A 27,196-nucleotide genomic window follows, 5' to 3' on the forward strand; every position below is an offset into this window, starting at 1 on the left:
GAAGACGCGACAATCTTAAGCTGTCCTTTTTCCCAGCTACACCGAGATATGTTCGATATGATTTCGATAAAAATATACGCAGTCATTGATGATTCACATCACTTACATCGGTTATCAAATGAACAGACTTGAACATCCGATTCCGTCACAGGTCTATAAGTGACTAAGTATTATTTACTTAGAGTTTCTTATCAAAAATTCCATGAAGTCATGATATTTACATTGCAGCTATTTTTGTCAGTTGCGTTCTGGCGTGGAAGTGTTAAACTGATAAGATCGCTATTACTCGATGAAACATGGCCCTTAATTTAGGTTTGATGTTCTATTCTCTTAAATAATGACTCTTTACCGTTGACAGGCGTAATAAGTGAAGTCAGCAGGATTCCTGAGGAGTTCTTAAATTTACGCGGTGCGAGAGAGGCGGGCTTACTGATAATTAATTTTCAATAGAAATTAATTTCTTGCAAAAAAAAAAAAAAAAAAAAAAAAAAGGAAAGAAAAGAAAAAGACCCTCTGGGTTAATCCGGGCAGAAAAATTGTATTTGTACTTTCTACTTGATTACTGACAGGAACTGCTGAGGAATGGTATGGTCGGGAAACGGGAAGTTTCAAAGCAACAGCAAAAGTTATTTTCAAGCAAGTTTGATCCCCTGATTTTAAAAGTTAATAATTTTCGACGTTCATGACCTGTTCTTTTTTTTAAGTTGTAGCTGCTTAAGTTCATTACACAGTATCAACTAAGTTTTCAATATTTTTTGAACAGATAATTCACATTTTGCACTCTCAGAGTATCGCTTAGTCTCTTTCCTGAAATGTGTAAGTAATATTCATAAAAATATCGTTTATTTGCCCCTGTCTAAATGGATCGTGACTCGCTTCTGACTCGCTTTAGACCCTCGGGTAAATTGAGTAGTTCCGTCAATCATATGACGTCATTCTTTAATTTTTTTCAATTTATGCATTTTTCTTTTGACCGATTGCGAAAAAAAATTATGAAAGCGTTGAATCGTGTAACCTTTCTTCTAAGTATTTTGTAATTGTCAGTTCTATATTATCATTTACTCATACATTGTGGTTGAAATGAAGTGAAGATATTCATGCTGTCGGTTGTACGTCTATATTGAAAGTTGCCGCTTGAACGAAGTGATATTTTTTTGTTTACTGTTTGATTATCGAGAAGCGGATCAAGATTACTACTTTAAGATTTTCCTCTATCAAAAGTGTTAGTGTAAGAAGAGACAAGCGTGAAAAAATCGAAGTTGTAACAATTAATTTGTATGCGCTAAAAACCTGCTATGACGTTGGCGCGTTCGGCTGTCTAATGCATTACTTCCGCAAAGTTTTTTTGATTGGCCCGCGGGGAGGAAAAAACGTGCGATTGGCCGACAAGCTGAATATAAATCGAGCGGATTTGCATTATAGTACAAAACAGTTTGCCAAGTCACTTTGACGTTCCTCCTGGCAGCGGAAAACAATTGAACGTTCATGCAAATTCGGTTCAGTTCGTTTACGCAAAACATTACGTCTGTTCTTCTCTTGTCATGTGCGAGGTCTTATTGATGCGTGAAAATTATGGCGGTCGGCTGGCATTGAAGCAAATGAAGATCCCACCAGAAATCGTTTACTCTTTGGATATGAATGGATATGAAATTGGTGAAGGAAATTTTCACGGTGATAAAGATGTGAATGGAGAGGATTGTGACGGATTTGAGCGGGATTTCCATTGTAATGCGTCAGACGAAGATGGAGAGATTTTCGCCGGAGACGATGACGGAGCGGATGATGTCTATCGGCAGTTAGCGCAAAAGGAAAAGGACCTTCTCTTGGCTGCAGAGCTTGGGAAAGCTTTGTTGGAGAAGAACGAAGAGCTCAGCCAGAAGTATGAATTATTACAGGAGGAATATTCTCAAGCAGTCGAAGTACGTTTTTGTTGTTTTTTTGTTGCTAGATCCGCTTTTAGTTTTACACGCGCGAATGAATTTGTTGAGAGCAGGTTGCGGTAAGTTCGCGTTCGATTTTTGTCATCACGGAATTTTAACCTCTGAGTTTTTTTTCTTAGGCACTGGAACAAGATAAATACGAGCTTAAACTCAAAGTGGAACGTTTGCAAAACGGGAGCGATTCGAGAGTTCATGAACTACAAGCAGATTTGAGAACGCTGCGAAATGAATTGAAAACACTCCAGTCCGACACGAACAACGACAAACAAAACAAGAGAGAAACGTTCGCTGGTCTCACGGAAGAGAATGAACAACTTCATCTGGATCTACAAAAGGTAAGTATTTCCTTGTTTTTTACGTGACGAGATTTTTTTTTCTTCGGCTGAAAGAGAGTTGGAGGTGAACTGATTGCCTTGTTAGTTATGTTTATTTTTAATTTTGAAACAGGAATGCATCCAAGATTAGAATTTCCATAATGAATTGAAACTTGTATGAAATTTAGTTCCGAAATCCATGTACATAACAAATGTTTTATTTTATACCGGAAATTTCACGTTTTAAACTACTTTTAGCCCACTGAAACCCGATCAGCTTAGGTAATCCGAGAAGGAATCAGTCCACAGGGAAGTGGTAATGGCTGAAGCGTTAACTGAATAACGTGTTTCAAACAAGACGAGCTACGTGCACGTAAAAGATAGCTCCGATCGCATTTGATTGTCCAGACAATTTAAAATGCCTTTAAAATATTTTTAGGACTAAATTGTTTTCGGTTTCGGTGGAGTACATCGTGAAATTTCTGGGAAAGTTTTCGTTACGGGCTAAATTATTTTGGACATTTAACTGTCAGCAAATCCTATTTGCACCTTGTCGAAATCGTTTACACTATCTTACACGCTAGTGGTGTCTGACTGAGACTATGAGACGGAGTCATTTCGCTTCATGTCAATGCTGATTTGACACCTTCAGCGAAAAATTCGTGGTAACTACAATATAGCCGCTTATTCGTCATGCCTTTAGCTGGTGGAAGCAACCTTGCTGTTACGTTTGATCGTTGATGTCACGGGGAACATTTCCTCATCGACATTATAGAGTGAACGAAAAAACAGGGCAACGTGTCTTTTCGACGTTACAATCAAGCTAATGGCAAAAAAACTTAGGGAACAATTACTGAAGCGAGGTCTTCAGCGTGTCAGTCAAATGTGTTATTGCGAATCACAATGGAAATGACATCTAAGGAATGGAAGTGGTACTTCAACTAACAGGCGGGAATTCACGAAAATTCACTCCGCTAAATTATCTAGGTGTGAATGTCTGCACAAGCGCATGAATTATACACGGACTTGTACCAAAACAGATCTTTTGTACTATGCTTTATTTAGTTTGAAGTGATCGACCATCGATATATTCTTAGTTTTGTGGTAAAGAAAACTGAATATTGGCTTCAGAATGGAAGGTTCGTGAGCCAATACGTGTTTTTCTAATATAGTCGGGTTTTCTAAAAAACAGCCTATCTTTCATTGCGAAATCTCTCTTCTTGCCGTTGTCAACAAAGAAAATTGAATAAGTCTATTTCATAAACAAAAGATGTGTATACTGCTGAGAGACTTTTATAAACCATGTGCCTAAAGATCTTTTATTATAATGCTTCACAATACTGTCTCCCTGTAGGTAAGTACTTGACTAGCCTTAGGTCAATACGCTTCAAAACTGTCGTCAGAAAGTGTGCAAATATTTGTTTTTTTCCACTGTGTAATGACCAAGAATAGACTTTCTAGTCATTTCATTTTATACCCCAGATTGAAAAACTGCGAGAGAAAAGTGCAAATTTTATTAAATGGACAGAATTTGGGATAAATGCAAATTAAGTTTTTTTCAAAATTAAGCGTCTATCAAAGAAAAATTGACCATGGGGTGCCCTTGTGTTTTGTAAGTTTAGGCTAAATAGGTCACGCAAGAAAAATTTCAATAACTTGGACAAAGATTTCTAGAAAATGTACATCAAAGCAATGGAACTTTCCATGAATTATTTTAAAATTGTTGTCATTATTTCAGTTGCCGGGAGAAATGATATTGACCTGATTGTTTTCTAGAATGGGTTGCATAACCATGGCCATAAATTGAAGGTTTCAGCTGCCTTGAATGTAGACTGAGTTACAAAGTACTTTGAATTTCTTGAAGTTATTAAATACCTGGGTGCCATGGGCCAAATGAGTATTTTTATCAACTTACATCAGATTGTAATTCTAACTATACTGTTTCAGTCTGAACAGTCTCCGCAATCATGATGTAGATAATTTTGATATTTTGTCACCAAATAAACCGCCTGACATATTTTAGTGACAACATGTTGTCTCTGTGGTTTTAAGGCATTTTGAATGACACAGGTTGACAGAATTTTAAGGAAAAAACTATTACACAAATAAATTGCATTGGGATAATTAATGCTTTCAATTTTGCCATATTCTCAGAAAGTTAAGGTAAAAATAGTTCCAAAACGATATGACGAAGTGATAAAGAAGAGCTGATATAATATCTCTAAATAACAAGTGTTTGTGGGTTCTCCTTGTCTTTGCTGTTTTACTCAACTCTGGATTGGAGCATATCTTGGTTAGGGCTAACTGTAAGGTTATGTTCTATATCAGGTTTCAACCTAATACAATTTTTTGACGTGAAGAGGCGAACGAGAGTACTCAACTTCATTATGTAATGATCTGTCTCTTCAGGAAATGGGTTTCTGAGCTATTAATTCTGAACCTAATGATGTCTCCATCTCAAGGTCAATGGGAAGAAAACTTAGTCATCTCTCCATTTTTTTCGGTCGCGCAGAAAATGAGACAGTTTTGGGTTTCTATTCATTGTAATTGAAACTTCAGTTTGTTCAATATCTTGTTGAGATAATTGTTTGAATAGAATAGCAAGTTGGAATTACTCAACGCAATTCAAGCAACCAATAGTCTGATTACCACACCTTGTTTATCTTTGATGACCAAGTTAGTGAGCAAGTTCCAAGTCAGACTGTAGTCAATATGTCAGTCTTTGCTTCTGTTTTCTGCATCACATGGTCATAGAGGAGTGGATATCAAGAGAAGTGCCAGCTTATCTGGCATCAAAGTCCAACTCCAGTGAATCAGAAAGCATTAATTTCTCACTTATCCTCAGTACCTTATCCTAGTCCCAAAAAAAATTAGTCTGAAATGTCACATGGTGAATGAATTCAGTCATATCCTTTTAATCTCATAACCTGCTTTATTTTAAGCCTCCAAGCTGACCCAGGTGTGAGATCATTTAAAATTTTAATCCTTCACAGCTGTCCTCTGAAGTGTATAGAAAGGGATTTAAAGTTGTTTGTTCAGCGAAGCGTTAATCATCCCTCAGCTTTGGGCATTATTCTATTGATCAAATTTGAAATTCACAATTTTGGTGATACAGTGTTTAGTAATGATTATGATATTTTTTAGGATAGAAAAATCCAATTCACATAGCTACCGGTCCAAGATGTTCTAAAATAACAACCCTAACTTACTTTCTCTGTCATTTAATCAGTGCGAGAAATCAGCAGAGAGAAATTTGATGTAAAATCTCACTTGTGATGCAAATCATTCAATACCTGTTGTCTACTAGAGTAAATATTTTTTATCAGGAAAAGTTATAACATTTTAAAGGCAAATGATTGTATTTTTGCTATAATCAATATGACGTACCAGAAAATGTACAGTTATAATAGCATACTGATCAAACTTTGACCCACTTTAAGCTTTCTTAATTGTCCCTATCTAAGTTTTACAAGTGCAGAGAGAAACATTACTGATATATGAATGGAAACAAAACAAGGAGCACTATTTGTGTCAAATATAAATGATGCAGACCACATGATATTCAAATTCGAAATGAGTCAACTTTTGTCTCTTGAAAAAATTTCTTAAAATCTGCATCCACCTTTCTCGAAGATGTTCAAAACATGTGATGTACTAGTAAGCTTGCCAAAGGGAAATATTTGTATTTACCTCAAAAACCACTCATTAAATCATTGAATATTCATGGATGTAAAACCACGTTCCCATTTGTAGTTTATAAAGGTAAATTAGTACTTCCTAAGAATTGTGATGTCAGCTTTGAAAAATTAAATCCAGAAAACCGAGAAATCTATTTGTGTAGTTAAGGTTTTGTTTAAAGACGTTTTATTTTGAAGAAAAAGAAATGTCTTCAACAGTGTTAAATCATTCATGAGAATCATTGGGGAAGTTGTAGTCATTAACGAAGTAGGCATGTTAGTGGGAGTTGAGAGTTGAAGGAAGGAATCAGACACAGATGACTCAGAAACAAAAAACTGAGTTAAACTTAACTAAAGTATCTAGGTGAAAAATGTATTTATATGTAAGAAAAACAGTGAATCAAGCCCCTTGAACTAAATTTCATTTGAATCTCGGCTAGGTTTTGTGGTTTGGCTTTTCCTTTGTTAATGGCAGGTTATCTTATTGACAATTTCAGATCTTAACAACACATAAACTTCATAGAGGATATATTGGTACCTAAAAGTTACCAAAAAATTGACAATTTCACATCTTAAAACCACATAAACTTTGGTATATATTGTATTGGTACCTTAAAGTTACCCAAAGTTTGAATGAGCAATATTGATGTCAAATTTTTAATTAGCCATGTTAAAACTAAGCTGACAAAGGTGAAAATTAATTTCCCCTGCCAATTTTTTTGGTAATGCACTTCATGGTTACAACCTTTTGTCTTCAGATTTCTGGTTTTATATTTTGTGGCTTCATTTTTTTGTTTTCAGATTTCACAATGTTGGCTACTTTATAACCCAAAATATTTACAAACAAAAGGAATATTATCATCCACATCCAAATGGATGTGGCTGATGATGATAAAAAAGCCTCCAATTTCAATTTTTGTTGATTCTACTACTACTTTAGATTGAAAATTTTACGACTTTTGTACAGCTTGATATTAATATTTATTATTTTCAGGCAAAGGGGGAGAATGAACAGCTTCGAAGAGATGTTGTCCTTCTCAGAAAACAAGTCAGCAGAAAAATCAGCTTTGATGATGATCAGGAAGACGAAATTGGTGAACTCTGGGAGAAGGTAACTGATGTTTTACAGTTCTCTTACCAGATAGAACCTCTTTACCCCTTTGAACCCAAAGAGTAACCAGCATCTCATTTCTCCCTATGATATTTACCCCCGAACCACACATCAAGGTTAGGAGAATAAAGGAAATGATCACCAGTTAAAGAAGCTATTTGATTATTCAACAAATTCTCCTTGTCGGCACCATAGAAAATGCATAGAGAACAGTATAGAGAATATGCGTATTGTTGGGTGATTTTAAGACTTAAGTATAGTTGACCTTGGGTGGTTTTGTGAGGCAGTAGTACAGGAAATTTACGATTTACTCAGTGCACCAGCAATGAAGGGATGAGTGTTTAATAACAGTTTGTATCCTTTATTTGTTCTCTGCAGCTCACCAGGCTAGAAGAGGAGAATGCAAGCCTAACAAAAACCATGGCTGATCTTGAAGCAAGTAAAGAAAATCTCACCAAAGAAGTGGAGGAGCTGACTGCGAGGAATCTTTCTTTAGAGAAGAAACTGACTTCAAGCAAGAGTCAGGTTAGAATTATGTTTGAACTGAGTTCATTTTGCAAAACATTGTACATAAATATTCAACATAGAAGATAATGTATTGTGAAACCCTTATTTTGACACCAAAAGTTATTCATGATTGGTTTATTTTATAATAAAAAGGGAATTTTTGAGGAAATTCTTATATTTAGAGAATGTTTTTAAAAAATTTTGGAAAGATATTTAGGCAAATTTCTCTGAGGTTGTAAAGGTCAAGGCTCCAGTTGCTTTCTTTGATGGGAAACGTTCTGTCCTTACCTGCTTGGAAATAGGAATTCCGACTCTGTGGGACTCAGTAAGACCTCAAGGGAGACCCGTGTGGGTGTATCGTGTCAACCGGAAGTTTTGTCTATATTCTGAATTTATTTATTTTTACTCTTCTCAGCTTGCAAATTGTGAAGAAGAACTCAATGAGTCCAAAGACCTCAATGCATTCCTTCAGGAGCAGATTGAGGAAATTAAGATGCAGGTAATACAAATATTTCTACTGAAAAAACTTCATTGTGGGAGGTGGGAATAGGGTATACGCTCTCCCAGCTGGAGAGGGAATGCAAAGCGGAGTAAAAATTTTCCATCCATTACCAATGGTATTTTGAATAAAGGTAAAGTTTATCCAGATGGACAGAGCCCAGTCGTCTGAGTGCAGGCTGTGCAATTTGTCCTCAGAGGAAGAATGTTGCGTGGTGGGCACGGGCATTTCGTGAATCAGAGAGATTTTTCAATTATCATTAGTATTTCTTTATCCTCAACTTCTTCTTTCTGACTCTTATCCGCAGGCATCAGTGGATCATTTGTCCAGGACGTCGCTATTTTCCGAGCTTTCCGATCTGTCCGTGACAGATATAGATGACGGTGATCACCACAAAGTTATTGAAGCGACCGGGCCAAGAACGGTGAGTTAGGACCCAAAGCCCAGTCCCCTCAGTAGCAGTTGTCTATCGGGTCGTCACACAACGCTTTCATGATAATCTTTGTCACGTTATCGCTTCTCTTGTCTGTTGTGTCACCTAAGGGGATTGCGCTCTATGAAACGCTGTTGAAGTTCATAATCAACTGTTGAATGGTCTCGTCACACAACGGAGAGAGTGATCGCGTTGCATGACCAGATCAAACAAGGTCCTCGCGGGAAGCCAAACCGGATACTGCCGACACCATAAAGATTTCTTCCTCAACCCACCCCACCACACCACACCACACCCCACCCCTCAAACGACTTACCAGGTCATCTGCGCATTAAGAACTTCCGGTTAAAATGTCACGCAAGCTCTGCAAAATTATTAATTAGTCAAAAATGTGCTAAGCAGTTCAAGCGTGATTCACGTGATTCGTGATTCGACGAGCGAGAAAGCTTGAAGTTTTCGTCTGATATCGATATTCTTTTCTTAGATGGGAACCGAGCCAAGACCCGTTTCCAGTCTTCATGGTATTCCGAAGCCGTTACAAGCGTCTTCGTCAGTAGGCCTGGGACAGAGCTCTAAGAAGCGCCATCGGCCATACAGCAGTGTCAGCAGTAGCGAGTCAGATGACAGTGATCTGGAATATGATGAGGAGGAAATCGAGGGTGACGTAGTGACAAGAAATAGAGATTTTTATGCTCAGCTCGAAGAAGAAGAGAAAGCCAACTCTCAGGTAACACTTATGTGAGGATCGAGATGTTAAGTCTCCCCTCTGAGTTGCGTTCATTGCCTTGAAAAGTCGTTGTGGGAATTAATTATTACTCACATGTGGTGGAATTTTGCGAAACAAAGAAAGAAGGATTCGTTAGCTCCTCTTTTTATGATTTGTCATTAGTTACTTGTGTCATTAACGTTTCTGTTCTCATTTTCCTTTTCAGCTAAAAAGGGAGATTTGCGAAGCGCACGAGGAATTGCGAGCCCTCTACGAAGAGCTCCGAAGTTCCCACGAGAGCTTGGATACGATTGAGGTGGATGGTTTGGAGCCCAATTCAGGTTTTAAACCTGGTTGCCTCACGACTTTCGTGAAGAGTTTTAGAGAGGTTTTAGAAGAAATGGTCAGCGATAACAGTACGAAAACTACGGTAAGCTCCTTTTTTCGGCAAGGGTTTGTGGACCTGTCTAGCAGAAGGCACAAATTTAAAAGTATGGCCAGATAGGGAGCAGGACTGGCACTAGCTGCAGTGGTTACAAAATCGTTCTATTTATGAAGGTAGAACTAAAGCCGTTATCAGGGCAGGTGAATTATGTTGGGAAAAATTCAAGCTTGATCATAAGTGCATAATTCTCTAGTTCAAGGCATTAATCAGGAGTTCTTTAAGTTCAAAGTCGATGTCTTATAATTTCTTGATACTTTTTTAGGATTTCAGACAACAGCTATGTAAAGCCCATGAAAGCATCAACAGCCTGGAACAAGATCTCGAGGTGGCGAAATCTGAATTGAAGAAGAGAGAAGAAGAAATTGTTAGCTTGAAGGAGACATTGAATGAAAAAGACCAGGAAATTGCTAATGTTAAAGAACAACGGAACAAATTAGCCAGAGGGGAATGCGAAGAACAGTTGGCGCATGATATCATGTATAACGAAGCTGTTCTAGAGAAGATAAACGCAGAGGAAAGGTAAAACTTCCATCTGAACGTTGTTACATCCTAGCACCAAGTTATTGTCTTCTACTTCGTAACAACAAAGCTATTTGTGTTCGGTGTCTTAAAACCAAAACTAGAGAAGTCACAATGGCCTATCGGAACAAGGGTCAACATAACAAGAAGCCAATGAGGTCTCGAGTAATAAACACTTGACCGATTGGCTTTAGTTTTGCATCTGATTGGTTGAGAAGGTGTGGCGCGAGTTCTCCAGACCGATCACGGAACGTTACCCATTGGCATAAACGAGCCAATCAGAAGGCGAGACAAGCATGCTCCAGGTGTGCCTGAGATGGGAAAACGTACAAGCAATTTTTAGAGCTGGAAAGCAGACTAAAACATACATCCAGTAGGCATTGCATGATGATGAAACGTATCTTTATGGTCTCTTCTTTTAATACATATGAAAATTAAGACTCTTATGACTTTCTTGTATCTGCTCTAGGGCGAAGAGACTGGCTTCGGAATTAATGCGGTCCAAAGAAGATCGAGAAGAACTTGACAAACAGCTCAAAGAGGCAATTGAGCAGAAGATTAGTCTTTCGAAACAACTTGAAGAGTGGCAGGCAAGTGCAGACGTTTTATTTTCGTTAATGTAGACAGAAAGGAAAGAACTTATGATACTCCTTGAACTTCATAAGATCAAATAGCCTAGATTTTTGGTGGAGGACAATAAAATGTCTAAAACTGTATGCACTCAACGTGAGCGACTAAGTGAACGAAAAACATGTGTAACTGAAATCAAGCAGTTTGAAGGACGATTGTCAAATATGAAATTAGAACATGACCAGCTCATCAGAGAGTTATGTCCCTCGAAATGAGACAACAACAACGACCTCAAGAATCTTAATTGTGTGCTCTCTAGATTTACAAAATAATATTAACAATTTAATATGAGGGGGAAAGATAATGGAAAAATTTTCAATTGAGTGGCAAAACTAATCCGGGAATTCTGTGGTTTTGCTTTACTTCGTTTTCTGATTGGTTCAGAATATTTGCGCCTGTCTTTTTAACCAATCGTATTTAAAACATAAACCAATCGTGACTTGGTCACCTCCCTCCCCTTCCCCTGTCACCGCGGTCTCTTCCTGAGCTCGAATTATACTTTGCAGTCTCATTGGTTCGTTCTAACATTTTCCGCTATTTGAATAGAAATGCGATATGATACTTATTGGATAAACCATGGGCTCCCCACAGAGAGGAAAATAATCAAATATTCATCTTCTTTTCCTCAGTTTGACATGGCATCGCTAATAGATGACCAAGTGCAGAGGCAAATGAAATCAGCTGCAAAGGAACACGAGGTTAACGCCAGGAGGCGAAGAATGACGGCTTTTCCCCAACCAAAACGGTGGTATTGGAACAGTGGCAACAGTAGACGACCTAGTTTGTTATGATGGTACTCCAGAAAGTACTTGATAACTTAGTTATATCATTACTTTCCCTCGTAGCAGTCGATCGTACTTCCAAAAGAAGATTTAACTTAAGATCGCTATTCACATCTTCAAAACGGACTGTCTCGTAGCCTCGTTCCCGCGTGAGTTGCTGAAGGGCTGGACTCTAAGGTGGTTTGCCGGGTGAGGGAGTACGTTATTGAGACCGTCCGAGATTTCGCTTCTGAAATGTGCTCTTTCGTGTTAACGATAAATTCCTCTTTATGGTTTTTTTTCTTACCGACATTCTAAACAGGTAATGTATCATTTTAAGATATGTTCATTTTCATCAAAATGTGATGATAGGAAATCTGCCATGTTGCGAGTGAAAATGGGTTTCCTCCGTGTGGCTTCTACAGATTGGACATTACGAGGATGAATGACAGGTCAACTATCCAATCAGATTCCTCCCCTTATTTTTTCTGTGTCATGTCACTTGTACATTAGAATGTGTAATTTAATTGACAGAACGTCATTAAAGTAATAGTAATATTATTAAGATGATTAAGATGAATTGGTAACATCATTACGTGGAATTAAATTACATTCTACGGAAATTCTACGTTCCCTATTCATACATTCAAGAGTAAATTTTAGAAGTTCAACATATTTATTGGCCAAACGATCTTGTTCCACGAGTATACACTCAAAATGTTTGGCTGTATATGCGTGTAGGTTCATTGACAGATTTAATTAATCTCCAGGAATCCTACTTAACTTTCGGGGAATGTAAATATCTCTTTGTAGGAGGACACGAAGATTTTTAAATCCGGTTTTGGTGTGGTTTCTTTACTATGGTAATTTTTGTTGTTGTTTTGTTGCCAATAATGAGTGTTTAGTCGAGATCTCTTCCCCACAGTAGTAACCTTTAGACATGCTGCGTGCATGAGATAGACCAGGAAGGTTGGAAACAGAGTAATTTTAAAGTCTGACCAGATTCTTGGTATTATTTCGTGGGAAGTGACTGTGGCGTAGGGATCAATCGATTATTGTCACTTAATTTTGAATTTGTTGTAAAAATTTGCTTTATTTAATTACCTCATTTTTGTAGTAAAATGTTTCAACTGAGGTGGCGGACTTAATTTGCTTTTTTGTTTTTTTTTGTTTTTGTTTTTGTTGTTGTTAAGTTTTTAATTATTTTAGAACCTGTGATGCAACGTTTCAAATCTTACAATGCACGTTAAAATACAGTCAGTTGATCGTTCGTTCCGAAGAGTGTAAATGAAATCGTTGAAAGATTTATGGTCTCGTACAACTTAGTTTTATCAATAGAAGTAAAGAATAAAGGAGTATTTTGACAGTGAACCGCTCTGTTGTCATTATTGTGCTCTTCCGTATTCGATTTATCTCCAAACCCCTCTTTTTATGCTGGGAACCAATTACTAGCCGATTTTCTATAGTTTTCCCCCCCTTTATACTTAGTTGGAAACGACAGATCCCCTCGAGTTCCCCCTGAAACCGTGTGACCCTACCCCCCTACCCCCCTTCCCCCCCCCCCCCCCATAAAATCCTCCGACCCGCTTCCCCTGTCGATAAATGATCTCTGGTGTTGATGCCAACCTCTGCTGTTTTTCGCTCACCTAATGCGGTTGTGAATATTGTGCAATTGAAAAGCGGGATGTTAATTTCTTCTGATAATTCTCAAATTGACAGCTCTGATCATCGAGTGGAAAAATTTCCATATTAAGTTTTTGTTATAATTGGCCTCCCTTTGTTTATTTGAGTCAGTTTTTGAAACGAATAATCTGGATTGATTGTTTAAGTTTTTGATTTTACTCGAGCTACCAAAAGAGGTCACTTTGATCTCTTGATCGACTGTATGCAGAATCGTGCACTTTTTCTGTAATGTCTATTTGGGTTGAAGACTTTTAGGTATAAGATTAGGGTTACAAATATTACGATGTTAATAGACGCACCAAATACATTTATTTATTGAGTAAATCTTCATGCAATCTTACAAGTACTAATTACAAATGATAACTATATAAATTCGGTAATTTCAACCTGAATGCTTAGGACGCAACAGACACGAGCAAACTGCACAGAGGGTCGTGTTTCGTCCTCTCGGAATAAGAGCCACACCTAACTACGATTGTGTCTTAGTTTTGGCGCGAGTCTTGTAGAAATCTCACGCGTTTTTTGTTCGTGCTATCTGGGGTGCAGCCATGTTGCGAGCCTCTCCTTGAACATACGTTTCTAAGTGAACCACTGTTCACTCTTTCCTTGCCGTTTTGGTCATTAAACCGGTTCAGAACTGAGCCATTTCTGGAGTTTTTCTGTTTTGTCTTTGGATGTCTTACGGAGTCCTTTGTTGAAGCAGGAATGCGTAAAACTCTTGCACTCGCATTAGAGTGGTTTGGAATAGCAAGGTTCATCAAATAAGGTTTGCAGGTTTTAGTTACTTGTGCCTCTTTGCTCCTGGATGTTCTTGCACTTTCTTGTCTAGTGGTCGTTTGCGCTTGCGTGGAAGACATCCCCCTGGTTTGGTTAGACTCCATCAGAGGACTGCGCGTTGGGTCTCTCTGAAAGAGGTTCATTTGGCGCCAGGGCAACACGGTTTTAGTTCGCCTTTCCTTCGCGGGTGGGTCAGGAGCGACAGTGTTCAGACACACAGAAGTTAAGTTTGTATTTGCTGCGGTTTGGTTCTTGGACTTAGGTGACGGAGTTACATCCGAGACTATACAAGAAATGCAACATACACTATATCACAAAGTAACACTGACGGAATGACTGACTGTCTAACTGAATGACTTAATGATTGGCTGATCGACGGACTGACTAATCGACTGACTGACTTACTGACTAACTGGCTGGCTCGCTAACTGACTGACTGATTGACTGACTCACTGACTCACTGGCTGACTGACTGACTGACCCACTGACTGACTGGTTGGCTCACTAACTGACTGACTAACTGGCCCACTGACTGACTGGCTCACTGACTGACTGACTGACTCACTAACTGACTTAACCACTGACTGACTGGCTCATTGACTGACTGGCTCACTGACTGACAGGCTCACTGACTGACAGGCTCACTGACTGACAGGCTCACTGACTAACTCACTGACTCGCTGACTGACTCTCTCACTCACTCATTGGCTCACTGACTGACCGGCTCACTGACTGACTGACTGACTGACTGACCAGCTCACTAACTGACTGGCTCACTGACTGACTGAATCACTGACTGACTGACTCACTGACAGCTTAGCTGACTGACTTACTGACTGATCATCGACTGACTGGCTGGTCGACTGAACGGCTGACTGACTGAATTTCTGACTAACAGAAGGACTTACTGACTAGTTAACTAGCTGGTCAATTTTAGGGGCTGACTGATTGAACTTGAAGGCACAAAAACGAATTTAAGAAAAGAAATCTTTGATGTGATCATATCCTTAAACAATACTACCCTACCTTCAAGTGGAGTGACACCCCTTCTTTTGTTAGAAGATGAATTTGTAACGTACTTCCATACTCGTTGTGTGTTGCTCCGGGTCTCGTTCCTGGTCTGCGCGCTCCGTTGAGAAGCATGCAGCGCCTTATTCATAATCGCGTACGTTTCACGGCTGAGGTTGGTTGATCTGGTCTGGTATCCAGACTCCGTGAGTAATTGAGCTACTTTTACAGCTAGTTCTGGCTTTTTGGGCATTTTTGGTTGAGGCGATGGTGTGAAGCTTCGAGGACAAGGCGTGGAGCTTCTGGGCGGGTCCATACTCGGCGTTTCTCTTCCAGGGCTGTCTATTATAATGGCCTCTGGCGCAGGGGACTTTGTGGGGAGTCTGTAGTCCCTTTTGTGCAGGAGCTTTGTGGCAGTGTAGGGCTCAGGTGTGTTACGTGAGGAAGACCATCCATGTTTTGGAACTGAAAGGTAAAGGTGACAGATATGGAAAGCTTGTGTAGAGAGCACTGAGAATTACGTAGATGCAATTTCGATTGAGCGTTGCAGGAGAGGAGAAAAAAAATCTAAGTGATGACAACGGCCAATCAGTTCGTGTCATTATCGGAAATGTTCGGAAATCTTCGAATGATCCTCATCACAGACAGACGTCGTTTTTGTCTCTGATAGAATATCCTATCATTAAAATATTTCAACCATCTCTCTTACGGCTTACCCGGCACTCCTTCTGTATGACGATGCCTTTGCTTTTTATTTGCCAAAGAGTTGTTTTAATTCACACCCCCTGATATTATTTACCTGGTGTTTTTGGTGCGCTGAACACCTCTGTCTGCTTCGCAGGAGTCAGCCTCTCTGGTTGAGATCCTTTTTGTTTCTCAAGAACGCGTTCGATCTCCCTTTGAATGGAGGTCAAAGTAAGGGGGTTTTTTTCTTTTGTGCTTTGAGCGTTGACAGATGATACCTTTTGAGCAGATAAAGTACAACAACAATCATTTTGTTCACAATAGGTTCGAGAGATTTTTTCTGGTGTAACTTTTCTGTGCCAGATTATCGATAAGTGGAGACAGTTTAGTAACTACACTTTAACATTGGTAGTCATTTCCCCACACTGGCCTCTTAACATTTCCTTTAGTACTAACAAGGAGAATTTGTTTGGCAATCAGGAGCTTGATGATCACTTCCTTTATTCTCATGACCCGTACATTTTATTCAAGGGTGATACTCTAAGGAGAAATTATAAGTCAGTCAGTTAAAGGGTTAAAAGGGCTGAATCTGAGGAAGGGTGAGGACTCCTTTCTTTCCTCTCCGAGGTCCTCCTAGGTCCTCAATTTCTATCTTTTTTACGGAAGTTCGCCTCGTTTTTTCGCTCGTCCTTACAAAAAAACTGAGGGCCTGAAACTGGCTATAGCGTGGGCAATCGAGGAAGAGAGTTGACTTTTAAAGGTGCTAGAACTTTGATTCTAAGTTTCATCTTTGCAAGATGAGGTATCGAGTTGACATTGCAGCTCAATGGCAGTTAGTTACCGTACAAGCAAAATAAGACGACCAGTCTGTCTCCTATCTGTCGTTCGCGCCAATCTAAGGTAATCAGCGCAAATATTGGAAGCGAGAGGTACGCGGTGAATACAAGGGGTGCTCGTGGCGGACGTGTGGGATGACACCCTCCCTGTTGTCAAACCTCTTCATTTCTGTCATTCAACAAAAACAACAAAGTAGAAAGAGGTAATGAAAACGAACGCCTGATTTCCAGTCATTTTACAATCCACATGGGTCTAACTGAACATCGATTAATGTTCAGTTTTTTTTCTTTGTGTGGTGTGGTAAGAGCTCTCAACGTCATCCGTCCTTCCCACTCACCTTGGTTATTTCACCAGAAAGCCAAACGTGGGTTAAAAGCTGAGGAATGGTGATCCTCTTTCGAGGGTCCCACGCAAGAATGCTGCGAATAATATGCTGACATTCTGGAAGAAAAAAGAATAACTTTGACTTTAAAGTTATCCTACTTGGAAACAAGTTTGAAACGCGAGCAAGCACCACTCTTAAGCGCGCCTCCTTTCAACGGGCGGTTTTAGCACACATGCAGCAATCGTTCTTGCTACCTCGTCTGCGTCAGTCAAAGTATGAGTTTATTTGATTTTTGTTAGATATGCATGTATTCTTTACCTGCTGAACACGTGGCTCTGCTAGGAAATGCTAATTTCATTTTCGTCTGAACGATCAGTGAGTGAAGGCTCTTGTCATTAAATGGCAACCGACCGCATGCCATGGCAAACAAAATAACACCCCTGTAAAGAAATACAATACAATACAATATAATAAGGATAGATTGAAGTGACCTAAGCAAAGAAGAGTTGACTTTGTGCGGTATTTATCTTATCAAATCGTCTGGATAACGGTAGTCCTTAAAATAATTGTTCCTGGTGGCATACACAAATGCTATGACACCGAGAGTTAACATGTAAAACTTACCATACCAGTCAACCTCGTCCCCGTTGTTGAAGGGCAAATGACGCTATCCTACGCGATAAATCGCTATCCAGCAAATAAGTGGATAGAGATGCCATTATCCACCCTTCGAAAAATTGGGGCCTGAACCCCATTAAGGGCACTGACTTTACCGTCAGACCCTCTCTTACATGACCTTGAGCAAACGATATGACGAAAGAAATCGCCTCGAAAGTAAGCTGTCAGTCAGCTGACTGTAGACTACAAATGTATGTTAGAGGTCGATGAAAGCAATGGAACAGTGAGGAGGTCTCACTTCACCTAGTTTCGTTCTCCTCCATCTCCTTCTTACTTTCCTAACCATAATAGTTTTCCTTGCTACACTTACATGCTCCACACATCTGCACATTTTCCGTCGTATTTCTGCGCCTGCAGTATTTCTGGGGCAGCATATGCATATGATCCACAGAAAGTAGAAAGCAGTTTGCACTTGTTCGTGGGATAGCGAGTGGCAAATCCAAAATCTGTTAAAAAACGATCAAGTTACACGACACTTGCACCAAATTCCACGAAATTTTAAAACAAATTGTAGCTGATTCATACACAAGTTACCACAGGGAGGCTTTTGACCACCAGCACGCACCCATTAGCTTGGAGTGCGCAGCGATTGAGTGGCGTGAAATGAAAGCCAAAACAATCACCAAAGCCAATCAGAGCAAAGGTAACTTTTAAGAGGAGCGAATGAGAACTCCAAGTTAAAACAAGTGGTGATAATTGGTTTTAGTTTTGCATTTGATAGAGTTGAGAGGATGCACTGCGCGAGCGAAGTATAGCAAAACTAGTGGGCTCAATGTCGTTTCGCCGTGTTTGGCGTTGACACGATGTAACCAAATATACACCAGGGAACTTTGGACTGCTTAGAACGACGCTCCCAGTCTCAGTAGACAACACGTAAATTGCATAGGAGTTACAACCCGCAATGTAATATCATTTTCATGTTCGACCCTGCATGATCCATCTATTTTTATATCAAGCTAAGCGTGGTTTTATCGGATGCCCTCTAGGATAAAGGAGCGCAATCTCCTCTTAGAACACAACGCAGGCTCATGTGACGGTGCAATTGTAATCTGCATTCTTTAACGTTCATTACGTCATTACGCGTACCTGATACTTTAACAATGTTATCTTGATCAAGTAAAATGTTCTCGCATTTGAGATCCCTGCAACAGCGAAGTATTACAATCAATTAATCACAACTTCTTTTTTCATTGCGTAAAAACAAGGCCTTCTCGCTGTCACTCGTATCTTCAAACTTTTATAAAACAACCCAATCCGGCGCAACCCGAATGCTAGGAACGGAATATACAATGACGTTACACAAGTGTTTATTTCATGCGGTATGAGAAATAAATACAGAATGCTACAACTAATAACTTCATGAAAGTAATAATAAAAACAACAACAAATGGAGACTCGGTGTTCTTTAAAACAATTCTTCATCTAACCTGTGTACAACGTTTCTCCGATGACAGTGTGCAACTCCTTCAACAATCTGTCTAAACAGATTTTTTGCCAGTTCCTCTCCAATTCCTACCCCTCTTCTGGATCGCGAGTTAATAAAATCCAGCAAGTCTCCTCTTGAAGCATACTCCATGACGAGATAAATCTTTGATTCCGTGTGGAACGTTTCGTAAAGTTGAATCTTGGGATCAAAATTCATTGGACGAGGTAAATGAGATCCTGCGATTATCCCATCTTCCTTTGAGAGGGCGGGGGCAGGGGTTTGCTAGGGTCAATTGTTGCTGGCCTCTCAAAACTCTCACCTTTTTATGGTCTAGGTTTTGTCCAATTATGTAGACCACTTTTGGTAATACAGTTAAAACTTTTTAACCGCGAATCTTCCCATTTTTAAATCCCTACTTGACATAATTTTCTTACCCAGAAAATGTGCGACCCCATTGTGGTAACTCTATTGAAAATGCAATCCAATGATAATCAATCCAGTCGTGAAAATTCCACCCTATCCAGCGGCACATCCCTATTAGTTTGTTACTTGAGGTTTTTCAACCCTTTAACTCCCAAGATCTGATTGTTAAATCTCCCCTGTAGCTGCTACACATTTCCTCTCAAATTAGTTATGAGAATTTGATGTTACATCAAGATAGAAAATCATACCTGAGAAATTTGAGTATTCTCGCTGGATAGTGTATGGATGTCATAGGGAGAAGTTACGTGTTAATCACTTTTAGGAGTTAAAGAAAATAACAGAGAAGTGTCTCGGTCAGTTACTTTGTTGAAGTAGATAATTCCCCTTACCACATTGTGATGTCTGCAGGTTGAGTTTAGGGAGTCGATTTCTCGAGGCATGAACTTGGACAGATATTCTGGAGGCGCCTTTTTCTTACAAACAACTTTAATCGCAACCTACCAAAGTGACAAAAACCATTAGGAAATAGAAAAGGAACATTTTCTGCCGTAAGGAAACGAGTTGAAAGATTTGGGGGCGAGTGGGCAAAGGTAGGGCTGAACTTGTTTTACTTAGGGACGCGAACTCACAAAGAAGAGGGGCGAACTTGCAACAGGACGAAACCTCCAGTTAAGGCCAAAAACTACCCAGTGCTGTCGTGTTTTACTCCCCCGAGGAATCGCGTTGGTCCACTAAAGTTACGATATTATGAAGTGGCGCAGCGCGACGAAAGCAAAATTAAAAAGCTTCAAAACTACATCAACGTCGGTCAAGTTAGACTAGACTCCTGCGTTTGAATAACTAAAGGCTACTTTTCCTACCATATTGTGTCCTTTTTCTTCGAGATCACTGGCCAGTCTTTTGTCCCTCTCCACTTTACTTTCCATCACATAGGCAAGCTTCACTTTGGCGTAAGCTCCTGTGCCTAGAACTGTTTTTGTAAGCTTATATCCTCTTCTTTCGCAATCTACCTCATCCAAAGTCATAGACGAACGAAGTCCCACAAAACCTGAATCTTGGACACCGTTCAAAGGTCGTTTGGCTCTAGTACTCATGGCTGAAATCTTCATTTCGAGCCTCGCAATGTCATTAAAAGCTAAATTTTGAAAATTAGAGCCTCAAATACCATTTGTAGAGCTGCTAAATTCGATCGATCTTTGCATTTAAAGAGACGCTCGCACACTGAAAACACATTCGTGGAACGCTTCGCTTTTATGACGTGTAGGCATACAAAGGTAATGTATTCCAGCGCGCGCTCTTTGCTTAGATCCTGGTCGTAAGTTGCTGGGCTAACTCTAAAAAGACAGCTGAAATACAAGGTTAGAGACAAAAAATTTATGAGAATAACAGAAGAGGAAAAGTTCATAAACGCACATAAACTCATAAACCATTCTATCTTCTATCCTATATCTGGCTCTTGACGTATTGGACTAGATTTTTCCTTAGCTCTTTGGAGCCGGTTGAATTTGGATTTTGTTAGATAAATTTTCCTATAAATTCTGCCATATTAAAAGATTCCCAGTAAAAACGATGTAACAGTGCTTGTTTTTCTTCTGTTTTTGTGTTTTATTTTGATTTTTTAGTGTTGTTGTTGTTGTTTTTTTTTTGTCCTTTACTGTCTTTTCCTCTCTGGAGTTTGGAGCCATTTAAAAGTAGTTTGGTGTCTTGTGATTGGGCAATATTAATCTGGCTACTGATTTTTGACGTTTTCCCACGGTGCACTAGAATGGCTTACTCCCTACTACGTAGTCAAAAGAGCTGCCATGTAACAGTACTGTGGTGAGCTAGTTCTGTTAGCAGATGAAGGTCTAAAATTGTTCGCTCTACAAATAACACCTTCTTTTATCCATATGGCGAACGAAACTCTTCAAGTGAAAAGTAGGAATCCGGCGATTTTTCAATTACAAGAAGGCGGCGAGTTCTATATGATTGGAAGCGAAGTTGGCCATCGAATGGGTTTCATGAAAGGAGCTCTCTACAAGAAATTCCCTTCACTATGGCGCAGAGCTCCGACGATCGAAGAAAGGAAAATTTTGCTTTCTTTAAATGTTGGCTACAACAGTATGTCAAATTCGAATATTATGCTGGTAAAGGCATCTGAGATTGAAAAAGTAATCAGAGGTAGTGGAGAGCAGTATATGGAAAAGTTACCCAACTCGCCAACTGACCGAAAGATGAAAGACATTGCTCAGCGTTTTAGACGACCAAATTTTCCTGGACCACTTCATTTTCCAGGAAATATTTCTCGAGAAGCGCTTAATTCTTCAGTTCAACATCTTAGTGCAGTTTCTTACCAAACAAGAAACAACAGCAAGTCTTGCAGCAGGTTTAGTTGGAAGGCTCGTGAAGAACTACGGAAAAAGATCTTGCCAAGTCTAAGGTAGGTTAAAGTGGACATAGTTCCAATCATCCATCTTGTATGACTTTTAATCTCAGAAAACCTTGTTGTATTTAAGCTTACCAGACTGATTTCTATAATAAATATTTTAGCGAGAAACCGCTATATGGAGAGCAAAGATAGCTAGTTGATGTGTAAATTTGAGACACAAATTAGAGATTGCGGTCTTCCTGAAACTAGCAAACAATATTTGGGGTAATTTAACTTCACAATTCTCCAAAAAAACTAAAACCCAGACATTACAGATACATTTCCTCTTCATCATTTTTCCATAAAATTTATGTCATCATGAAATGAAATACGTCTGTTTAAAAGTGAAATATACTTGGCCGGGTATAATCCGGTCAGTTTCAATTAAAGAAACTCTTTCTTTACAAAAAATTATTGTAATACCAAACTTTCATTACATAAACATTTTTTAAAAAGTTTAAACGCTGTGAATTTTAATTTCAAGTACGTTTTTCTTTGTTAAATGGTTCCTTGAATTGAAAACCACATGAACGGTATAGCTCACGTACATTTTTGACAGCCTTGCCCATTGATTCTTCGCTCTATAAAAAAATTTATTCCTGTGCCCTAATATTTGAATATTTGGCAGTAATTACACACTTTCCAAGTTCTTCGATAACTTGTGTTTTGTTTAAGTGAAAGAGCCACTGAAAATTTTACTGCACCATCTAGGTTGTTTTCGGAATTTAAACGTTTGACAAAAAAAGGGAAAATCGTAAATCGTTAGCCACACTCTAACGCTGTGGAGTTTTCTCATTGAATAGAGTTTTAATGATTAATATGTGGCACTCGAAATGAATTCAAACCGTAAAAGTGTTGAAGGTGATACGAATGGAAACGAAAAACATCAGAAGAAGTTCAACGCCGTTTCAACCGTGAGATACTGAGTATGACTTGAATCTCTCGAAGCACTGTGGGTAAACGTGATAGAGAGAAAAGAAAGATGGCGGTTCGCACATATGGTCAAAAACCGAGCTCTTTTCAGCTTGGAGATGGAGAGCAATATATGATCGGATCCGAAGTGGGAAACTTTCTGCGAATGTTTAGAGGATCCTTATACAAAAAATACCCTTCTTTGTGGCGAAGACTTGCAACACTTGAGGAGCGAAAACAAATTGTACAGTTAGGATTAGGACACAGTAGCATAGCTACAAATGTCACTTTGTTAAAAGCTACTGAAGTGAATGAAATCTTAGAGGGAAAAGACGAAAAGTATAAAGTTTCCACGGAAGCACCCGATGCAGCGTCAAGGAATGCGGGTGGTAAATCAAAACGGAGCAATCAGCCGACTTGGGCACCACAAACATTGTTTTCGAGTAATTCCTTCCATCTCGATGCTGTACCATGCTCGTCTACAGTGAACAGGAATCGAATAGGACCCAAAAGGATAAAAACATTTCCCACTTGGTAAATGACTAAATGTTTGAAAACTCTGTCGCGAAATTTTAACCTATTCAAGGTTAATCGATGATAGTAGCAAAGAGGTCGATTTTTTTTTCTAGTTTTATTTTGTTTTCAGTGGAACTTGGCATTTGTTGTTAATATGGTTTCAGATAAATGAGAAACTAACACCACTGTTGATAAACAAACAACAGCTGATTACAAGATAGTGTTGTATTTTGGGTGCCTCTTGATAACATTGGTTACCTTTCACCCACTTAGTAGAAAAGTTCTTTCTCATGAGTATTCCAGTTTAATGTTATGCCAAGTAATGCTTTGTTGTTGCATTTAAGTTATGACGACCATGACATGGCTGCCATCCATGAGGCTGCAAGTCAACCTGAAGTGTTGGTGCCTATCAGGCTGGACATAGACATTGATGGACAAAAACTTCGGGATACATTTACATGGAACAAGAGTGGTAAGTGCATGATAATCTTTGCGTAAGGGTGATCAAAATGACAGAGGGAACCGAGGCTTACAGTTTTTAAAATCAAGAAGAGTTCATAAGGTATTCCTGACTGATCTCTTAGGACAACAAAAAATTGTCCTCAGAACAAAAAAATTAATACCCACTTTGAGAAGGATTTTTAGTTGTGGCCTAGCCTTACAAACAACTACCTGCAATTTCTTTTCTGAAATTGGTAATCAGTAGGGAGAAAACCCTTCTCAACTGTTTCATGGAGACCCACTTGATGGAGTTGCATGCAAAGTCATGGCGAGACAAATGCAAGTTGATACAAGTATTAAATCTTCCCATCTAACTGCATGTTGAAGTTGTTGATGTGACACATGCACTGTCACAAAAGATTGTGCCATTGGTTGTTCAGTTTTAGTCCTTCTTAGATGCCTAAATTTTTTTTAGTACATTGTTTTTGTATGAACATTTCAATGGCAAAAAGGAAAAAATTACCTTTTTGTAGAAGTGAGGATAGTGTAGAGTAACAAGTTGCATAGTCTATGTGGTTTTCTGTGTGAAGTGAGCAAAGGTACAAACACTTATTGAATGAAGTTGGCAAAGTGCTTTCAGCACTCATACAACCATGTCTGTCACTTTGCTTCAAGTTGATTATGTCACAAGAAAAAAAATACATCTGATGCATTTTGATAACTCAGTTTGTTTGCTGTTTTTTTTAAAATTATTATTCAAGCTTCCCTCCAAAGGTCATGTTAAAATCTTTGATGTTACACACACTCTTTTATTTATGACTGTGCTGTTTTACTTTTTGATTTTTGTTCACTCAGGTGGCCCTTTGTTGTTTTTTTCATTCTATAGAGACACTAATTTCACCAGAGGTGTTTGCAGAAGTGTTATGTGATGATCTTGATTTGCCTGCAGCAGCTTTTGTGCCTGCTGTTGTCCAGGCCATTAGGCAGCAGATCAAACAGTTTGACTCAGATTCTGAAATAAGCCTGGACAAACAAACAGATCAGAGAGTTATTATCAAGGTAGGGTGCTTGGAAGTTTTAGATAATTCTTTGCTCTTAAAACTTATTATACATGTATTTGTGCTTGGAGAATAAATGAAAATGGCCTAATTGTTGTTATATGCCATTTGTGTTCTTTTTAACCATCACAGCTGCTATTAAGTCATGGAAATTCCCTTTGCACTCAGTTTTGAGATCTGTGAGTTATAGGAAGAACTGCAGTTGAAAAGCAGAAGTTTTTTTCTATAGGGAATGTATTTCTCAGGGTAGCATTAAATCACAGACCTCAGGAAAAAGTCATTTTTTGTCTCATTGTCCCTTAGTATGTGACAAAACTTGCATCACCAACTTAGCGCTTGTTTCATTTTCAAGTGCAGGCAGTATTCCTTTGTATGTAATGTCTTAAACCAAAGCAGTCAAAAGTATAATCTCTTAGCTCTGTGTACTTAATTAGTGATTTCAATAGCTTTTTAAGGAGGTGTCATAGTGTGATAAAATATATGACAGTTCATGTACCTTCTATGAAACATTCAATTGATGATCAAGGCAAGAATAGCTGTAGTGTGTCTTCAGGTGTGGAGGGGATAGGAGATGTAGAATTGGTGTGTTTCATCAAGACATTCCTCTGTTCAGTCTCTTCTTGTCTTAAGTTCTTTCCCTATGGAGAGGAAAGCAGAGGGTGTGAAAACTAGAGGGTTATTCAGCCTTGCACTTCTCAGTTTCAGTAGAATTTTTGCCAACTGAGTTGAAGTTGGTGATGTCAAATCTGGGTACAGTCAAACCTTGATTATCTGAATTTTTTGGTTATCTTTACTTTTTCTCTGGTCCCATTTTTGTCATGAATATTTATTAGTCTTGATCAAGATCCATAGCCATATTCTTTTTAAAACTATAGCGTTGAAAAGTGAAGTAAAGGCGAGTTTGTTTCACTTTCAAAAAGCAAAAGCAGCACTCATATGCATTGTAACCTATGAAGAACATCCGGGGTCCAATTGGCTTAGAGTTGCTTTGTTGCTATGTGAAGCTTTGCACTCTCTTAGCTTGTTCAGAATGTTATGCGAGATAAACAAGCTACACAGCGTCACAAATGTTTGTTCCTCGTTAACATTCATATTCTTGATTATCCGGACCCTTGATTATCCAGACCATTTTATCAAGTCCCAATAAGTCTGGATAATCGAGGTTCAACTGTATTCAGTTGAAGTGTTTCAAAGAATTGACAGTGAAAGAGTAGAACAGCACGTGTCTACAATTTCAGCACCAAACAGCTACAAAAACAGCTGTAGCAATGATAACCACACACACAACTAAAGTTGAAAGTTTGCTGATTTAAAGAATTCTCTTGCAAATGAAGGTAACAGCTTAGTGATGGGTTGATTTTTAAAGTTGAATTTGGTAGGAGTACATGCATGTCCCTTTTCTGGTATTGGTTCAGACATTGAGACACTCTCTGGGTCCTTCAAAGATCTTCTGAGCTCTTTATCAGGGAGAAATTGGATGTCAGTCAGCTTATTTGAAAGCCTTCAGCTCCTGAACTATGCCTCTGGTCTCAATTTTGAGTGACCATGTTCCTTTGTTAATTTCATCCAAACAGCTTAATATCCATGTTGGTAACATTTCCCTAATGGACCAGTTTGAGTGGGACTTGTCAGAACCTCTTAACTCACCTGAAGAATTTGCATTAAGCCTCTGCTCAGACCTGGGCCTGGGTGGTGAGTTTGCCACAGCCATTGCATACAGTATTCGTGGTCAACTTAATTGGCATTCAAAAACATATGCCTTCAGTGAGGCACCCCTCCCAAGTGTCGAAACTGCCATAAGATCAGGGACAGATGTTGATAATTGGGGTCCTTACTTGGAGACTCTGACTGATGCAGAAATGGAGAAGAAGCTTCGAGACCAAGACAGAAACACTAGGTTTGTATTGTATTGTATTTGTTTTTTTTCTGACAGTTTCATCACCAATTATGTATCAATGGATTGAATTGATAAGTATGCTTATTTTCTTACAATTTCGGCAGCTGCTCTCAAGATGTTGAAGAAAAACTTTTTTTTTATAAGAATTTTGGCAGCTTATTCCAAAACATTAAAGAAAACCTATCCTATTTGTTGGACAAAAGTAATCCATTTGCCTTCCATTGGCTCTTTGTCATGTTTTCTCTTTGAATGGCAGTTTTGATTACCTTAGTTTTAGCTTGACAGCAATCAACAAAATGTACTTTATTCAATGCAATTTGTAATTTCTTGACGTATTTTGGGGATATTGTTAGAGAAATGGTTTAGTAAGAGTTGTATCTGTAATTCTCTTACAGACGAATGAGGCGTCTTGCCAACACAGCTCCTGTCTATTAGAGAGTGGCTCTGTCTTTGCAGAAACATTGCATTTAGGATTTATTATACAATAGTTACGTTCCTTGTTCTTTGTAAATAACTTAACTTAATGTAGAGGAAAACAAGGACTAGTTTGGGTATTGAAAGAAAAGAAAATTGTTCAGATTT

At 38.8% G+C, this 27,196-nt stretch overlaps 3 protein-coding genes across 4 annotated transcripts; 2 read left to right on the plus strand and 1 right to left on the minus strand.

The window, feature by feature from the left end:
* The first annotated feature begins 1,446 nt into the window (after nucleotides 1-1,446).
* On the plus strand, nucleotides 1,447-12,913 carry LOC131781038 (bicaudal D-related protein homolog). The gene is made up of 11 exons (XM_059097681.2): nucleotides 1,447-1,919; nucleotides 2,060-2,275; nucleotides 6,926-7,042; nucleotides 7,421-7,567; nucleotides 7,965-8,048; nucleotides 8,356-8,472; nucleotides 8,966-9,208; nucleotides 9,414-9,617; nucleotides 9,895-10,151; nucleotides 10,621-10,741; nucleotides 11,411-12,913. Exons 1-11 carry the CDS (start codon nucleotides 1,542-1,544, stop codon nucleotides 11,570-11,572), a joined length of 2,046 nt encoding a protein of 681 aa, XP_058953664.2. The 5' UTR covers nucleotides 1,447-1,541; the 3' UTR covers nucleotides 11,573-12,913.
* A 794-nt stretch (nucleotides 12,914-13,707) lies between these two features.
* LOC131780988 (uncharacterized) lies at nucleotides 13,708-20,477 on the minus strand. The gene is made up of 10 exons (XM_059097628.2): nucleotides 20,244-20,477; nucleotides 19,773-19,880; nucleotides 18,962-19,158; nucleotides 18,621-18,676; nucleotides 17,845-17,980; nucleotides 17,175-17,296; nucleotides 16,869-16,972; nucleotides 15,810-15,972; nucleotides 15,029-15,475; nucleotides 13,708-14,285 (listed from the first exon to the last, which is right to left on the minus strand). Exons 1-10 carry the CDS (start codon nucleotides 20,475-20,477, stop codon nucleotides 13,708-13,710), a joined length of 2,145 nt encoding a protein of 714 aa, XP_058953611.1.
* A 686-nt stretch (nucleotides 20,478-21,163) lies between these two features.
* On the plus strand, nucleotides 21,164-27,149 carry LOC131780961 (SWI/SNF-related matrix-associated actin-dependent regulator of chromatin subfamily B member 1-like). Of its 2 annotated transcripts, none has more exons than XM_066162048.1 (5): nucleotides 21,164-21,802; nucleotides 23,563-23,690; nucleotides 24,546-24,718; nucleotides 26,292-26,614; nucleotides 27,010-27,149. In XM_066162048.1, the coding sequence occupies exons 1-5, from the start codon at nucleotides 21,273-21,275 to the stop codon at nucleotides 27,047-27,049; spliced, it is 1,194 nt and encodes a 397-aa protein (XP_066018145.1). In that variant the 5' UTR covers nucleotides 21,164-21,272; the 3' UTR covers nucleotides 27,050-27,149. The 2 variants fall into 2 exon arrangements, with proteins under 2 accessions (XP_066018145.1, XP_058953575.1); XM_059097592.2 differs by lacking the exon at nucleotides 21,164-21,802 and adding an exon at nucleotides 22,763-23,236.
* The last annotated feature ends 47 nt before the right edge of the window (nucleotides 27,150-27,196 follow it).

The sequence above is a fragment of the Pocillopora verrucosa genome, chromosome 2 (assembly GCF_036669915.1).
Source record: "Pocillopora verrucosa isolate sample1 chromosome 2, ASM3666991v2, whole genome shotgun sequence".
Taxonomy (NCBI): Eukaryota; Metazoa; Cnidaria; class Anthozoa; order Scleractinia; family Pocilloporidae; genus Pocillopora; species Pocillopora verrucosa.